This window comes from Pelodiscus sinensis, chromosome 3 (assembly GCF_049634645.1).
Source record: "Pelodiscus sinensis isolate JC-2024 chromosome 3, ASM4963464v1, whole genome shotgun sequence".
Lineage (NCBI taxonomy): Eukaryota > Metazoa > Chordata > Testudines > Trionychidae > Pelodiscus > Pelodiscus sinensis.
This window is the reverse complement of record NC_134713.1, coordinates 102,416,463-102,434,568: the sequence shown is the minus strand read 5'-3', so window position 1 is coordinate 102,434,568 and position 18,106 is coordinate 102,416,463. Positions and strand designations below refer to the sequence as shown.

The 18,106-nt window shown below is 39.7% G+C and overlaps 1 protein-coding gene across 10 annotated transcripts in view; it reads right to left on the bottom strand.

Annotated features, from left to right (window-relative positions):
* Positions 1 to 18,106, bottom strand: part of UTRN (utrophin) — a 569,920-nt gene that overhangs the window by 302,734 nt on the left and 249,080 nt on the right. For all 10 annotated transcript variants that reach the window (XM_075924350.1, XM_075924351.1, XM_075924354.1 and 7 more), the window contains 4 exons: positions 16,757 to 16,971; positions 15,427 to 15,544; positions 11,754 to 11,959; positions 9,512 to 9,666 (listed from right to left, as the gene is read on the bottom strand). In XM_075924350.1, the coding sequence (XP_075780465.1) occupies positions 9,512 to 9,666; positions 11,754 to 11,959; positions 15,427 to 15,544; positions 16,757 to 16,971 (694 nt within the window). The remainder of the gene's footprint in view (positions 1 to 9,511; positions 9,667 to 11,753; positions 11,960 to 15,426; positions 15,545 to 16,756; positions 16,972 to 18,106) is intronic.

Below are 18,106 nucleotides of genomic sequence, written 5' to 3'. Positions count from 1 at the left end.
ATACTGTAAGATGATCTGAAGATTAATTAATATAAAGCACTAAAAAAAACTGTACAATCTGTTTACATTTGTTTTCTTACATGTTAAGTCAGTTTTTTCCTGGAACATTGCATGTGTATCTGTCATTCTGCACTGATTAAATGTATAAAACCCAAACTCCTTAGGAGCATGAGAAGGATACAAATTATTCAATAAAACCTAGCATTTCTCTCTGTGTTACCATAAAGGGTTTGTGATACTGTGAGTGTGAGAAGCTGTTATTTCCACACTTAGAATGTTTTCCTCGCTGCTGTTATCTGCAACCACCATCTGAAGAGAAAGCAGTAACCTGTTGCTGTGAATGGAAACCATTTCCTAAACAGTATATACTTTACACATTACAACACTGTAGAAAGTGGAATAGATGTACTTCATTTGCACTTCTTTAGGAGAGCCAAAAGATACAGGACTTCCACATATACTAGAGGCATTTGCCTTTATGTGACAGTGTTTATTCAACACTAGCTAACAGCCCCAATTAGGGTGAAAACAGCTAGCTGTACTGACATATCTTGCCTTACAGAATTTTCTTGGTGAAAACCATTTAAATGTTGCAAAACCAGTGGCCTCTGACTACCTTAATTTCTCCAGGCCTTCTGTCCAGTGCGACTCTCTCATACAGCAAGAATTTAACAATAAAGTTTGAAATATCCTATATCAATGATCTTTTGGTACCCTAGGAAAGAAGTGTCATATTTAACATCTATTGGTTTTCTCCCTGTGGTCAAAAAACACACCTAAAGAACATGCCATAATTCAAAACTATAACCCCAAAAAGACCCTGGTTACAAGATTCAAGCTCAAAGGGCCTTGTGAACAATAAACCCACTGAAAAACTTTTTGGTGACATGACAGGTCAATGATCAAATCTAGGATTTTTCAGCACTTAGCACCTCATAAATAATAAGCAAAATTTAAATATGATTAAAAAAAGACACTTAAATGACCAAAATTCCATAAAACAGACCTGAAGTTTTGCTGATCTTCCGTGGACAGATCAAATATGGGGGACCTAGCTCACGCCCATCTCTAACACAAAACAAGATTTTGCCAGGCTAAATAGTACCTTTGTACCAAAGAGTAAACTCAGTTAGAAGAATACCTGAATAAGGCTGGCAGAATCTAGCCCAAAAGAGACATACATACAGAAAAGGGAATTTCAGTGTGTAGTTTCCAATTGTATAATTACACACAGTTGTGCTTTTATACGGATATGCTCAGGCAACATCATAACAAATCACAAGGAATAGTTTCAAAAGACGTTAGTGGTTGCTATAACATTTAAAATAGTCTCATTCACATTATTCCTACAAAAAAATCAGAATAAAACTGTGTGATAGAACAATTTTATTATAGAAATGTAGCAACTCTAAATTGTTGCAAGTTAGCATTTTAAAAACATATCCATTAACCATCACCAATTATACGTTGCATTGTATGAAGCTGCATTTGATGTACTGTTCCCAAATATGGACAAAATGAAAGTGAGTATTTTCAGTAAAACTCTTTCATTGGATAGGCACATCTACCAGAAGCTATTATCCAAAATGCTGCTACAAGTAAACTGTCTCTTCTCTCCAAGGCAGAACTAAACTGCCACTGGCACCATAAAAAGATTGTTAAAGTGTTTATGAAGATGCTGTCATTTAGAAAAGACATACAAAAGAAAATTCTCACCCTTTGTCCTTTTTGTATGAGTAGGACCTTCCTCAGTACTTTGGCCAAAATTCTAACCTCATACATTTACATTCAACCTCCTTATATTCTCAAATTTTCAATGAAAAAAATGAATTCTCTTATTACCCCCTTCCTAACAAACTATGCTGTTCAATGTTTGCTCAACAGTATTAAAGCAGCTGCTGTGTTTGAAGATAGATGTGGTTGAATTTCAGTACAGATTGGACCTCCCTGGTCTGGCACTCTTGGGACCTGAGAAGTCCCAGATGAGGGAATTTGCCAGATCAGAGGAGGTCCCCTGCCATCTGCCTCTCAGCCCATCGCTCCTCCCTGCCGCTGGCTCCTTTGGCCTGGTAGGACTGCCTGATGTCCAGGCCCAGTCCCAGTCCCAGCCCTACTCCAGGCAGGCAGCCAAGCTGCCCAGCCCTGATGCCACACCCCCAACCCCACTGCTGGGCGGCACATAGCCCTGTCCATGTTGGCTCTGCCATGCTGCCACAGCCCCCTTTGGGTTGCGGCAGCAGCCTTACTGCCACCAGCCTCTATAGGCTGCACTTGGTTCCCAGCTGCTTGCCACCCTGCTCTGGGGCTCTCTCCCCCAGGAACATCAGTGATCACGAAACAAAAGAAGTTGCAGATAATCAGTTCCCTTCCGGATCAAGCCTGTGGTCTCTACATTACTTTATTGGCACCCTGGAAAAACATTGTATAAATGTGAAATAATTCTAATAGAGAGGTAGCCGTGTAAGTCTGATCTTGGTCAAACAAAAGGGAAAAAAAATAATGTAGCATTTTAAAGGCTAACAAGATAGCTTATTAGGTGATGAGCTTTCGTGAGGCAGACCCACTTATTCAGATCATATTCTGAAAGTGAATTGGCATGACCAAATATAACAAAGGAATACAATGAAAAAAGTAAACAGACTATAAACTAACAAATCAGCTACTAGAACAGAAGGTGGAGGCAAGAAAGAAGGAAATAACTTATTGTAAATCAGTAAGTGGCTAATCTGGAGTTACTATGAATATCAAAAGGCGGGGAGGTTGTCTTTGTAATGTGTAAGGTAAATAGAATCTTCATTAAGGCCCATTTGCAATGTGTGGAATTTAAGCATAAATAAAAGTTCTGAAGTCTCCCTCTGTAATCTGGTGTTAAAGTCACTTTGAAGTAAGACACATTTTTTCAGATCTTTAAGGGAATGGCCAGTTAGATTAAAATGTTGACTAACAGGTTTTTCTGTGTGGAGATGTCTGATGTCTGATTTGTGGGCATTAATTCTTCAGTGAAGTGACTAAGCAGTTTGTCCAATACAGGCAGTCCCCGGATCCGCACTTACGAATGGGACTTTTCTCACCCCAGAACTCGTGGTGGCGGGACCACCCAGACACGCAGTGGTCCCGCCACCGCGTCCTCCGGTGCGAGAAAAGCTGCTCCGGGTGTACCTGGTCTGCTGGGGGGGGGGTCCCCAGCAGACCAGGGACACCCCGAGCAAAGCCGCAGAGGCAGCGGGGTCCCCGCCTCCGCGGCTTTGCTCCGGAGCAAAGCCGCAGAGGCACGGGACCCCGCCACCTCTGTGTCTTTGCTCGGGGTGTCCATGGTCTGCTGGGGAGCCTTCCCAGCAGACCAGGGACACCCCGAGCAGACCAGGGACACCCGGAGCAAAGCCGCAGAGGCGCGGGACCCCGCCGCCTCCGCAGCTTTCCTCCGGGTCTCCCTGGGTCTGCTGGGGGGGGGAGGGACGGCCGCAGCTAGTGCGCCCCGCCAGCAGACCAGGCTTTTGTTGTGGACGCCTGGGGTAGAGCAGCTGGGGTGCTGCCGGGTTGGTCCTGGGGGGACCTACCCAGCAGCGCCCCAGCTGTTCTGTCCCAGGCTCCAGATTCAGCCGCTGTTGAAACTGATCAGTGGCTTTTTCCAGGAAGCTGGGGGCAGAGCAACTCTGCCTTGGGCTTCCTGTAGTCAGCCCCTGGTCAGTTTCAGCAGCAGCAGCTGAATCTGGAGCCAGTTCCGAGTTACGTACAAATTCAACTTAAGAACAAACCTATAGTCCCTATCTTGTACGTAACCCGGGGACTGCCTGCATACATCGCAGAGGGACATTGCTGGTACATGATGGCATATATCACATTGCTGGACATACTGGAATATGAGCCCTTGATCGTGTAACTGACATGGTTAAGTTCAGTGGTGGTGTACAAAATACTTGTCATTCAAGCACAAGTCTAAACCATATTTTATAACTATCAAGAAATATTGCTTGAATAATTCCCATCTTTGAGAAACTATGTGGTTCCTAAACACTCCAATTGCTAGCTTCTGCTAATATAAACTATTGACAGAGCAGAAGCCTTTAAAAGCCTCTGTGGCTTTAATGCTTCTGGCTCTAGATCTGGTGGGAACATGCCTGAACATTTATTCTCCTGTTGAAGAAATAATAATGGACAATTAATTCAAAAGATGGGGTGCTGATAAATGAGGCCTAAAAATACAAAACACCCTCTAAAATTAAAGCCATGTACCTTAGCACAGAGTAAGAAATTAAGGTATCAAAGCAATTAGGAAGTCTTGACTTCAAAATCATTTCCTTCTGTAAGGATTTATTTCCCAGGCAAGGGAATAAATTTAAAGGTAAAATAGCAATGAGAACTGGAAGAAAAGGCTGCAAATTAAGGTGGCTTTCAAATAGACAAATTTCAAAGGCGACAAGGAGTCCTGTGGCACCTTATAGACTAACAGATTTATTGGAGCATAAGCTTTCGTGGGCAAAGACCCACTTCGTCAGATGCATGTAGTGGAAATTTCCAGAGGCAGGTATAAATATGCAGGCCAGTATCAGGCTGGAGATGACAAGGTTAATTCAGTCAAGGCCCACTTCTAGCAGCTGATGAGGAGGTATCACCAAGAGAGGAAAAACTGCTTTTGTACTTGGCTAGCTTTTCACAGTCTTTGTTTAATCCTAAGGTGATGGTGTCAAATTTGCAGGTGTACCGTAACTCAGCAGTTTCTCTTTGAAGTCTGGTCTTTTAAGTTTTTTTGCTGCAGGATGGCTACCTTTAAATCTGATACTGTGCGTCCAGGGAGACTGAAGTGTTCTCCTACAGGTTTTTGTATATTGCCATTCCTAATATCTGATTTGTGTCCATTTATTCTTTTACGTAGGGACGGTCCACTTTGGCCGATGTATATAGCAGAGGGGCATTGCTGGCACATGATGGCATATATTATATTGGTAGATGTGCAGGTGAATGAACCAGTGATGGTGTGGCTGATCTGGTTAGGTCTTGTGATGGTGTCGCTAGCACAGATATGAGGGCAGAGTTGGCACCAAGGTTTATTGCATGGATTGGTTCCTGAGTTAGAGTTACTATGGTGCAGTGTATAGTTGCTGGTGAGAATTTGCTTCAGGATGGCGGGTTGTCTGCCTGAGAAGACTGGCCTGCCTCCCAAGCCCTGTGAAAGTGAGGGATCATTGTCCAGGATGGGTTGTAGATCACGGATGATGCTTTGGAGAGGTTTTAGCTGAAGACTGTAGGCGATGGAAAGTGGTGTTCTGTTGGTTTCTTTCTTGGGCTTGTCTTGTAGCAGGAGGCTTCTGGATACATGTCTGGCTCTGTTAATCTGTTTCCTCACTTCATCGTGTGGGTATCATAGTTTCAAGAATGCTTGGTGAAGATCTTGTAGGTGTTGGTCTCTGTCTGAGGGGTTGGAGCAAATGCGGTTGTACCTTAGTGCTTGGCTGTAGACAATGGATTGTGCGGTGTGTCCAGGATGGAAGATGGAGGCATGAAGGTAGGCACAGCAGTCGGTAGGTTTCCTGTATAGGGTGGTGTTTATGTGATCCTCACTTATTTGCACCGTGGTGTCCACGAAGTGGATCTCTTGTGTAGACTGGTCCAAGCTGAGGTTGATAGTGGGGTGGAAGCTGTTGAAATCATGGTGGAATTCTTCCAGAGTCTCCTTCTCATGGGTCCAGATGATGAAGATGTCATCAATGTAGCATAGGTAGAGAAAGGGCGTTACTGGACGAGAGCTGAGGAAGCGTTGTTCCAGGTCAGCTATAAAAATGTTGGCATATTGTAGGGCCATGCGGGTGCCCATAGCAGTGCCACTGGTTTGGAGGTATATATTGTCACCGAATCTGAAATAGTTGTGTGTGAGGATAACGTCACAGAGCTCAGCCACCAGTTGTGCTATGGCATCATCAGGGATACTGTTCCTGACAGCTTGTATTCCATCTATGTGTGGGAATACAAGATGGAATTTCAAAGGATAAACCAAGAAAACTGATCTGGATCTGTAAGCCTAAGCACCGGTGATGAGCTGAACACTGCTCTTAATTTTATCACTTAGGAATGATGGCTGCTGCACTAAGTTTTAGTATCTCAAACTTCCTGCTTGTTTGAAATTGAGGGAAAGAATGCAGTCCTGTTATTATTCCCTATAATCTTCAAGCTATTTGAAGGAAAGCCGAAAGACGCGCTATTAAGTATGCCTCCACATATTCTAACAGCATGAACACTACAGCAATTGTTTGAGAATGTTGATGTGGGTAACCTGAGAGTTTTCCATTTGCCAGTTAGGAGAAAAACTAGGATTTGTGCGATGACCTAGCAGTAAACCACATTGTTATAGAAAAGACTTTAGGCCAGGTCTATACTTGAGGAGAAATTTGATTTAAGACACACAACTCCATCTACAAGAATTTTATAGCTGGAGTCACCGTTAGGGATGTTGAAATGTGGTTAATTTACTAATTGAGTAGTTGACAGAATTTTTATCGACTGCTCGATTAATTGATAAGGGAAGGCATCCCGGCTTAGTCTTGGCTCCCTCTGGCTCTGGGACCAAACCCTGCTGTGGCTCTGCAATTTAAAAACACAGTAGGAGCCAAGGTGTGTGTGTGTGAGCCGGGAGAGCAGGGGGGAATGGTTAGGCTTCCCAGCTCCTACTGTGTTTTAAATTGCAAAGCCGCAGCAGAGTTTGGTCCTGGACCCTTACTACATTTGAAGTGCCCCTGCTGCGGCTCTGTATTTAAACACGTGTAATTGACAGCATTAACCGATAAGCTTTAGCTTATTGCTTAATCAACCAATCAACTACTTCCTTACATCCCTAGACAACGTACCTTAAACTGAATTTCTGGGGTGGCCCCACTGCAAGAGGTCAACAGGAGAAACTCCTCCATTGACTTCTCTTACTCCACACATCCTCATGGAGTACAGAGTTGACAGGGGCACCCTCAGCGTTCAATTTAGCGGATCCTTACTTGAACCCTGACAGATCAATCACTTGAGCATTGATCTTCATGTAAGTATAGACTAGGTCTTGGGTCATTTCATTCTCACAGATGGCAAATCCAAAAACTAAGAGGGAAAAAAAAGAGAACTCTACACTACATTTGTAACCACCTTTCATAACAAACAAGATTTTGCAAGCCTCGTTCAAAGGGAGTCCAAATCCGGTCATGAAACGATAGATACTCTGACAATGGTCTTCCAAGATTGTGGATGATCTCCAGACTTCCAAAAAACTGCAGAAAGTGACATTGGACTCAAAAAGTGCATAGCAAAAAAAAAATGTGTGAATTCTACCAGTAAAGTCATGATCAAGATTGAATTTATTCTCCTTTTAATTTTAGGTTCTTCCCAGCCCATTGAATTCCATCAACTTGTTTTTCAGCTGCAAACTAAAATACCCTGCAATATGTAGAAATGTGGGTGCAGGGGAGAGAATGCATCAGGAAGAAACAACTAGGATGCTGAGGACATGGAATGTAATCTATTATTGAGGCTGTGAGGATACTGATGAATTACCATAGTTTTAGCCCTTGAGTATAAAAATGTTATTAACCACATATCCAATTTACACCACAAACTAGAGAACTAAATCTCTTTAATGTCAATGGCTTTAAAATGAGCTGTTTAAAATTTAAAGTTCTGCTGGAATTATGTTTTACAGCTGTATTGTGATGCTATTCAGAACCACGAGTCTTCCTGCTAACGTAACTAAAGAACCTTCCTGGTTTCTCTTTGCATGGATATTGCTAGAACAGACTACGTAGCACTTCTAAAATTATATTATACACATAAATCTTTAAAGCATAAGTCATAGCACTAAACTTTGTGCACCAAACTCTCTCTCCCCCACCAATGCCCCATGTGAATTAAATCCCAGATTGTACAGTATATAGCCTTGGGTGTCAATCACATACAAAAGCTCAGATTTTTACTTCCATTCTTTTTTCGTATGGGCAATCACAGCAATGGTCAGAGGGATGACCCAAAATCCATATCGTAATGTCAATGAGACTTCTAAGGAACTGATCCATGAGACATCCTCAATAGTATTATATGGTCCACACTGCGGGGGGGGGGGGGGGGGGGGGAGAAGAAGGGGGGGGGGACTGAGAAACTCTGTCAAACAAAAACCTTTTCCCCACAATGTGTCTGGATCCACAGAGGCTTAGGTGCCCAAATCCCAAAGAACTTCAGTAAGTTTTCAAACTCCATTGAAAATTTCAGCCTCTATCTCAAGACACAGCCAAAGAGGGATGCACTTTTATTTATTTTCTCTTTCTCTCTCAAAACATCACTCAGGACGAGCTACAAAGTTTCACACCATTTCAGCTGTCATCTCTGGAAACAACCAGGAGAGCTTTTGTGTATGCTTCTTGCCACATCAAAAGCGCAAAGAACCAAGGTATATTTTGCCTCCCACAAAGAGTAACAAGATTGTATACAGTGCTTTCTTAATTACCTCTGACATTAACTGCATGCCACGGCAGTCACCTATTCCTCTCCCTCCAAAGCGCATAATGTCACTTATGCAACTTCCATAAGCCATTTCTCTAGCTCATCTCTTTCATTTTCATCTACTAAAAGCAGTTTCATTGGTCGACATTATTTCAAAAAAGACTTTCAAAAACTCTGAATTTTCCCCCTGAAAACATCGTTAAATTTCCTGTTGGATCCATATTAAATTGTTGGATAAGACAATTTTTTGTCTTTTTTAAAATCTTTTGGTAACACTATTAATATCAGTCATATACTCTTCTTAAATCATTTGTCTATCAGCTATTAAAAATATAAAACAGGATCTAAATAGAGATTTGATTGCCTTTCACACAATAGTACTATGCACATATGTGCAGAACTATATTTTTACTTAAAGACTTTGAGCCCTCAAATCTTTACCAATGAGTGGAAATAAGTAAATTTCAGAAGAAGAATAATTTACTGTTCTTACAGCTCCTCAAGTTACTTATTCAGGTTGAAAAATGAAGAGTACCACATATGGGATAGAACCCCCAAAAACAACAAGAGGCACTTCCGAAAAAGGATCATCAAGATATGAAGAGGTTTGTAGGAATTCACATATTTTAGAAGAGTCAACTGAATACTTAAAAACTCCCAAAAAAGGAAACTCTGAAACTATTAAAAAATATCCAAAAGGTATGGATCTTAATGAAGGGAAAAAAATTGTTCAAGGAGCTACAGAGAGGAATGGCTATGGACAATGATGTGAGACTGAATAAAGGAAAATTGTGACATCAGAATTCATGTATTGACAAGATGTTCAATAGGTGTACAGAGAAAATCTCCCTGGATCAGTTGAGGAAGCTCACATCAAAAGAAATACTCAAAACCAGATCTACTCTAATGTGTGTGACTACTGAACTGTGATAAACTTGCATGCTGTAAAAAAAAAGAACAGATGACCGATGAGAGCCTCTCATATCCATGAGTTTATGCCCAATATTTTGACTATTGAAAACAGCAAACAGAGCCTTGAAGTTACCTTTGATTCAGGTTTATCCAAGATATGTTTAAGTGGTCAGTGATTTCCTTCACTTTCCTTGTGTCATCATCACAGTAGTCCCGAAGAAGTTTATTAGAGAGGTCATTGAATGCAGCCACAGTGATGTCCCCTTTAAGCAATTCTTGTATTAGCAGCTAAGGAGAAATTCCAAAACAAGTAAAGTTAGTGAAAATAAACAAGGCATCAGAGCAAATTAAAATAAAAGTCTGATTCCTCATATTTTGAATTGTTACTTACTGACTAACTGTAAAACATGTTTATAAGTAGATTTGCTTGTCTGAGGTAAATCCCCTATTATCAGAGAACTGTACATTTCAATAGTCAATAATATACTATTCAAACAGAAACGAGAAAGAAAACATTTGCCAAAGAACCCAAGGAATTACGTAAGTTCTAGTCTGCATTTCACTGCCCATCTTTGCTGATGGTAAGCAAAATACAAAAGTAAAAATAAAGATGAACTTCAAAGTAGAAATATTTTTCAAAAAGTCTGCCTCATATAATTTTTCTAGTACAGTGTTCCAAGTAAAACCTCTAAAGTAATATTAAACGTACACCTTTCGCCATTAAAATCAGAGAGTTTGGCATTTTTCTTTAGGATTTGTAGGCCTGTTCTCTTTACTGGGAATGATATACAGGCAGTCCCAGAGTTACGCGGATCCGACTTATGTCGGATCCGCAGTTACGAACGGGGCTTTTCTTGCCCCGGAGGACGGGAGCGGCGGGACGTCTTTGGCACTGTTACCCCTTAAGCTTAACCAATAAACCAGATTACCCCTCCTACTTTTAAAATGGCAAAAAGAAAATTAAAATTAATCATTTTTATTGTATTCCATTTTCTCATACGCTATGTTCAACAAAATTAAACACCTATTGTATTTTAAACTTATTACCCTCTGAAATGTGCCAAATTACCCCTTGAGGTAATTACCCCAAAGTTATAAAGCACTGCCTTAAAGCAGGGAGACTCAACACGCGGCCCGTGGGTCGCATGTGGCCCACGGGGCACCTTTGCTGGGACCCCAGCAGCAGCACTGAGCCAAGCACCAAGCTGCGCAGCTTTGAGCCAAGCCTCGTGCGCAGGAGCTGCTGGCCAGCAGGTGGGGAGAGAGGCAAAAGCCAGAGCACAGCACGCCTGCCGCATCTGCACAGCGAGCGGAGCCGTGTCTGCGCATGTGTGGGAGCTGCCAGCCAACCGGGGGGGAGGTGGCAAAAGGCAGCAGCAAAGCACACCTGCCGCATCTGCCACAGTGGCAGTGCCTCCCCGAGCCAGGCCACGTTGGCACATGAGCAGGAGCTGCTGGGGGGCAGGCCAGAGGCACGTGGCAAGGCAGTGGAGACAGTGAGGTGGCAGTGGAGCCAGGCAGTGAGGCTAGGGTGAGAAAGGTCTGTGCTGGAGCTGGGGCTTGGGTAGTAATCAATATAACAGTCTTCTGTTGATATGTGTTTTAGTAGTTAAATTGCTGAACTGTCGTTGCTCATTAAAAGTGCTGTCATATGGTTAGAAATCCGGTAAATATTGCATTTTATCAATATCAGCACTAAAATGGGGCCTGTATGTTGTGTAGTCTTGCCTTAAGCTTTGTATTCATGCTCGTCAGTGTGAAAGAAACTATTTGCATATATTTACAACCGTGCTTAAGTTGTGGTCCTCAGCATGTTGTGTGGGTATCATTGCGTCCCCTGGGGCTTCCAAAACTGAGCAGCCCTGCCTTAAAGGGGCTTGCAGGTCACATCTTGGTTGACAGCTCAGATCAAATTTGGAATAAGCTAACCCATATTTAATACTCATGTCCACTGACACCAGTAGGGTTAAGAAGTAACTGTGAAATAACATGCACTATGTTCAGTGACCATATGACAAGCTTGATGCTGCATTAATCCTATGCTTAAGTACGGAAATGTATTAGATGGAGATAATAAGTGAATGTGCTATAAATATATCAGTTATATAAACATATATACATGCGCATAGACCATACACTCACTTCTCTTCCCCGAACAAGAGTCTTAGGAATTCTGAACAAAAATAAACATGGCTATTTAGACTATATACTTGCATACAAACTGATAAGTATATATTCAAACAAGCACAGAGAACCTGTCAAAAGATTGTTATCAATACTGAATCATATACTTCTAAGTCAGAGAAGACGTATGATTGACCCAATCAAGGCATACAGCCTAAGGAAGGAATGATGACGCATGAACAAGATCTTACTTTGTTTTCAGAAATCTGTTTGATAAGTGTCTCTTTAGGAGCTTGAAGAAGTGTGTGCAAACGGATCTCATTCTGTTCTATGAGCTGTTCCATTTCTTTCCTCTGCTCATCCCAATGTATGCTGTCAGAAAGCATGTATTTTAGCTGCTGCTGCCGTACTTCCACACCATGCTGAGTACTGTCCCATTGGTTCTTGACCTTTTCCACTGCAGAGGAGATTGCAGAAAGTTACATCCACTAGCCATTACTTCATTGTCTATTGCTTCCTGTGACCACCAGAAATAAAGCAAACCATTTGCATACAGAACTGCTGCAAGACCCATAAAAATATTTCTGCTGAATATCAGAGATAAGAGAAAAAGGAGAAGTGGATATACAGATTAGCTGATGGGTAAACAATAAGGAACAAAGTTAAGATGACTTTATTCATTTGTATAAAATTACATTATAATTATATACAAAATAATAAAGTATGAGTATAATACCACATCTACATCAGAAAAATGTTATGGCATTGCCATTGATAGCTGGCTAATTCTCCCTAGCAAAGACACAGCTTACACCTGCAGAAACATGCTTGTGACAGCATAACTTGGCCTCTTGACTGTAATAAGCTACACCAATCAAAACATTTAATTGTAGTATAACCCTCTACACTAGGATTTTTCCCCATATAGAAATGTCACCCAAAAGAAAAAATATAACAACTCTAATGTACACTAATATACCAAAAAGGTTCTAGGTCAGTCCTGGCATAAGTAGTTTTTACAATAAGATACAATAATCATTCATTACAATGTATTTCCTCTTAATTTAGTATTATTAGTTCAAGATCTGCGAGGAGATTTAGCTATGCTGAAAGTTTGAAGTGGTAATAACAAATAACGCTGTTACTAGATGGAAAGATTAACTAAGAAAATGTAAAACAAATCAGATTTCCCCACTGTGAAATTACAAAATGTCCTATTAGTCTAGAATTCTGACAAATCATCATTTTCCTTTGCTTTTAGAGTAAAACTACACAGAGGTAAGCATTACCAATTAAACCAGCCAAAGTTACAGAGCGGCTCAATTAGATTTGCACACAACTTGGTTGAATTCTTAATGACGAGGAGACCTCTCTCTCCTGAACAGATTCAAATCCTGTCCACCTTGCTGATACAAATAAGTCTCCTTGATTTGACTTTAAGTACTAATTACCAACTCATAATATAAAGAAAGCCTCTAGTCAGGAACAACTTGCCACACAGAATATTTAAGCAGAATTTTGGAAAAAAAAAATCCATGGAGAGTTTTACTTCACTATTGATGGTATGGTATGGGTTACTTATCTACATAGAATCATAGAATACTAGAGCTGGGAGGAACCACAAGAGGTCATCAAGTCCTGTCCCCTGCACTACCTGAAAGGTGTTTGTCTAACCTACTCTTAAAAATCTCCAACAATGGAGATTCCACAACCTCTCTAGACAATTTATTCCAGTGCTTAACCACCCTAACAGTCAGGTATTTTATCCTAATGTCCAGCCTAAACCTCCCTTCCTGTATTTTAAGATCACTCCTTCTTGTCTTATCAGAGGTTAAGGAAAATAATTTCCCTCTTCTCCTTGTAACACTCTTTAAGTACTTGAAAGCTGTTATGTCCCTTCTCAGGCTTTTCTTTTTCAGACTAAACAAACAATTTTTTTAAATCTTCACTCATAGGTCATGTTTTTTAGACCTATAATCATTTTTGTTGCTCTTTTCAGGTCCTTCTCTAATTTGTCCATAGTTTTCCTGAAACGGGGACTCAATACTCCAGCTGAGGCCTAATTAGGGCAGAGCAAAAGAATTACTTCTCATGTCTTGCATACACGAGGCATGTTTTATTACTATTTTTAAAATAAAATTTCTTCCAAATAGAATAGGGCTTCTACGGACTTTAGATTTAAAAACTTTCTGTGCATGGATAAGCAAACCACTGTCAAAGTCAACCAAACAGATTACTTAAAGTTTGACGGTATCATCACAATTTCTAAATGACATGGCAATTCTATTATATCACTTACCATTTCCTTCAGTACTGAAACATCAGGTTACTTTATCACCTTTGTAATCAATAGTATCCATAGTCCTAAGGGACATTCCAATTTCTCATAAATTATTTTCAAGTATTCTAAACCATAAGAGGTCTCTTATCAGAATGAGGGCCTCTTTACTCATCCTTTTCCAGTTTAAAAAAAATGCTACACTCAGCTTCATGAGTCTCTCACTGAAGAATGCTGACAATGACTTACACCAGAAAAAGCTATTGTGTTGGCGTATAAATGTACTAAGGTCATCAACTTCAATCTGACAGGCAGCTTCAGGATGATTTCAGGAATAATTTCAGTGCTAAATTAGAGCTATGAAAAAGAGCTCCAGCACCTCTCGCAGCAAATAGAGAAAAACTACTATATTGGATAAATGTTAGGTTCCAATGCAAACAGCAGTTGCTGATGAAAAAAAAAATCAATTATTTCATTGATATAGGAGAAGCAACAACAGCAGGAGGGAAACCAGCTGTAACGTTCTTCACCGGCTAGCAACCTGCAGAGGAGAATCTCCAAACCATTCAGATGTTCTCTGCAAAGCTGGATGAAAAAAATCCTGAGACAACTATCTACACTGGCTATCCATTTAACTCAGACCTCAGATTTCTGAAAGCATGTAAAAAAGTATTTCATCTAGAGAAGTGGGTTGTGCCCACAAAAGCTCATGATGCCATCTTTCTGTTTGGTTAGTCTTTAAGGTGCTGCTAGACTATTAGTCTGTAACTGGAAAAACTTAAAGAACACGAACTCAGCTACCCCTCTGAAGCTTTTGCAAGTATATAGGCATTGTGGCACCCATCACTGCAATGCCTAACTGACTGAATGTATAAATCTCATTTTCAAAAGGGATTGTAAATTGGATTTAGGTTCTTAACTGCCTACCTCCCTTTTGAAAATGAGATTTAGTCTCTAAGTCAGTTAAGCATTGAAACACTGAGTACGGCAATGACTAAATAGCTTTAAAAATACAGGGCCAAGTCGTTCTCTCTGAAGTTTTTATGGAATATTATTATTACAGATAAGAAATATCCTTTCCATATTATAGTTAAGACTTTCCTCCCATTACATGCTCAATTTAACTTTCCACTCTTCATCTCTATTAAAGATTCTTTCCACTTTCAGCACACAACTCAATTATCAACTCTTGGCTTTATTTTATATATACTCCAAACCCAACAGAGACAAAAACATTAGCACAGTCTACATTGCTCTCAAATAAAAAGCACTGAACACAGCAGTTCACAATGATAATGAAGTAAACAATTCATTATTATTATTATACTACTTGAATATGACGACTGGAATAAGCAGGAAGGATTTTGCAAGCTGTTTTCAAGCCTTTCGTGAGCCACTTTATATTGACCTACCCAAGATACCTCTCCCCCTCGACTGAAGAAATAAACAGTGAAGCAGCAGCAAAATTGTGTTTTTAAATAACACTGGGAAACAAAGTCATTTGACTGTTTTGGCAGCTATATCCTATGTGTGTATAACTTCATCTGCTAATATTAGCGGAAATGTTCATAGTTTATTAGGAAAGAAAATCATTTATTATAATGAAAAATTGATTATGTTTGCAAAAAATATGAGGGAAAACTTACATTTTTCTGTGATCACTGTCCTAACATCTGAACTGGAAGTTTTATTTTTCAAATTTTGAGCCAAAGTAAACACAGAATCCAGCTGTGGATGGCGCTGTTCTAAATCCTCCTTTGTGATCTGTAAGAATCAATACAGTATTTTTTTTAATTAGAAAATACAAATTGTAACGTATTTTCTGGACTGCATGCAGTTATGAAGTTAAAACAGATTGTACTTCTACATAGTTGTTCCCATCTCTATTTTACAAATAGAACACTTTCAGTGTCACAATCTCATAAAGCTACTTTATTTTAATTGGCTATTATTGAAGATTCATCTATGTGAACTATACATTCATTGGAAGTGCTGCATAATATTTTTGGCTCTTATTTTCTTGTTTGTAAATTAGTTTCTTACTATAAAGTAAGAAGGGTTTCTTCTTACAACGATATGACTATCACAAGGATATTACTAAGTAATAATCATTTTTAAAGGGACAAAAGAAAAATCAGCCTGACAATCAAAAATGTATTGTATCCAAAAATGCAAGCATTGCGTGATTTTGTCAATTGCTAATTACTATCCCCACACGTAATGAATGCTATGAAGTTAGAAGAAAGCATAACGTCTCTAAAGTTACCATATGCTGATTTCTTCTTTGAAAAATTCTGACATTAAAAGTCCAAATACAAACAGTTGCTTAGGGTTTGCCTAGGCCGTGGTTTTTGGTCATGTTGTAACTCATGCTGATTGATTTCCAATTCATATAAGTTAAATAAATGATCATAAATGCTAATGTAGACACTCACAGACATCTATACCTAGTCCTGGCTTGGCCGTGGGTGAACTATGATCAGGAACAAACATTAGTTTACAACAATTTTTATTTAAAGTTAACTGGAAATAAATTAATTTGCATTATAATGTCATCTAAAAAATCCTTATAGTACATAGATAATGAACATAGCTTTCTACACTTACCAAAAACTGACTTACTGACTTTCAACCCAAGGCATATACCAGCAAAGGATATCGGTAATGTCCCTACACATATACAGTCTATCTACAACAGTTCTTCCCCATACCAAAATGTTTAGACATAAAAACAGTATTGGCCCTGAAGATGTAGGATGAAGGGCTTAACATGGAAAACAGAAAAATGTTCAACTACGGTATACACAGCAGATTTTTATTTTCTCAAATAGCAGTAATTTTCAACTAATACTATACTAACTGCAGTAAGGTATAATGATTTATCTTTATTTCTTCTCCACAGAATAAATGGAAATTTAAAAAAATACTAAAGTTGGTTTGTGTTATTAAAACTACTGGCCTCTCAGTGACACATACTTTCATTCGTGCAATTGTCCGATTGATCTCTTCCACATTTCCCACAGTGACTATGTTTGACTTGAGCATCTGGTCAATCAATACCAGCCAATCAGCCAGTTCTGTTGTTGTTTTATCCAGATCAGCAGGTGCAGAAAGTTCCAAAACCTGCTGAGTCTGTACTGGAGCTTCAAAGGAAGATGACAGTAGCACCACGTTTTGGACAGCGGGATGAGCTAAAACAATAAATACACTCAGAATTTTTAAAAATTTTCTTTCCTTAATATTTACAAAAATAATCAACTCCAAAGCAATATGGGTGACTACTATAAAAATGTCATTTTCTGAAAGATCTACAAATTCACTCCAATATCTACAGAGAAAGAATATCAAGACTGGTATCTGAAGCACCTTGACATCGCACAAAAAGAGAGAGAAAACAAAATGCATGTCACTTGCTTTTATGCCAATAAAGTTTGACCCAATAATTCATATTCATTATAAAACAATGACTTCCAAAAAAGGAAATGTTGTAAAAATTAAACTTGAATCATCATTGCTAGAGATGTAATAACTAGCTGAACTAAAAATGTCAAGTCCAAAACAGAGCGCACATGGACATATACATCTTGATTCCAGTTGGGCAGGAAAGGAAACAACAGATCCATTCTCTAAGGTAAGTTACTTATCTTATAGTAATTGGAAGACCTTTGAGATGTATAGGCCCTATCTATATTCCACTATAGGTAAGCATGCCCCTATGAGAATGAGAATGGTGAAAGCACTGTGGCACCTGGTCCACATATGAACCCTGACTTATGCATTTGAGTGAGAAGATAAAGGGCAGAATACAGCAACCACAAGTTCATTTCCCACCAGTAATCAGAGATGACATGCAGCAGAAAGGAATGAGGGAGGACAGTGGAATACAGATATGGACTAGACAGCTTGAAGAAAAAAATTATCTACCTTTCTGTATCATTACTGTTGTTTTTTGAGATGTATTGCTCATGTCCATTCCTTTGTAGTTGTGCATGCTCCTAGGTGCACAGTTTGGGATTTTTGCCTTTGTAATAGCTGCAATGGCACATTATATTATGCATTGCCAGCCCTATGCACTCTCTGTTTCTTCTTAAAGATAACTGCAACAGAGGGGCAGGAGGGCAAGTCTTGGAGACACGAGCATCACATCTCAAAGAACAATAGATACAAAAAAGTGGGTAACTTTTTCTCAAGAGCTTGCTCATGTCGATAGTACTGTAGAGCAGTCACAAACAGAATCCTTGGAGGTAGGTTCAGAGTTTATGGTCGTGCAGATTGGGGAAGTGCTCTGGCAATGCCAGCCCCATCTTGAGGTTGCGGCTTGACAAA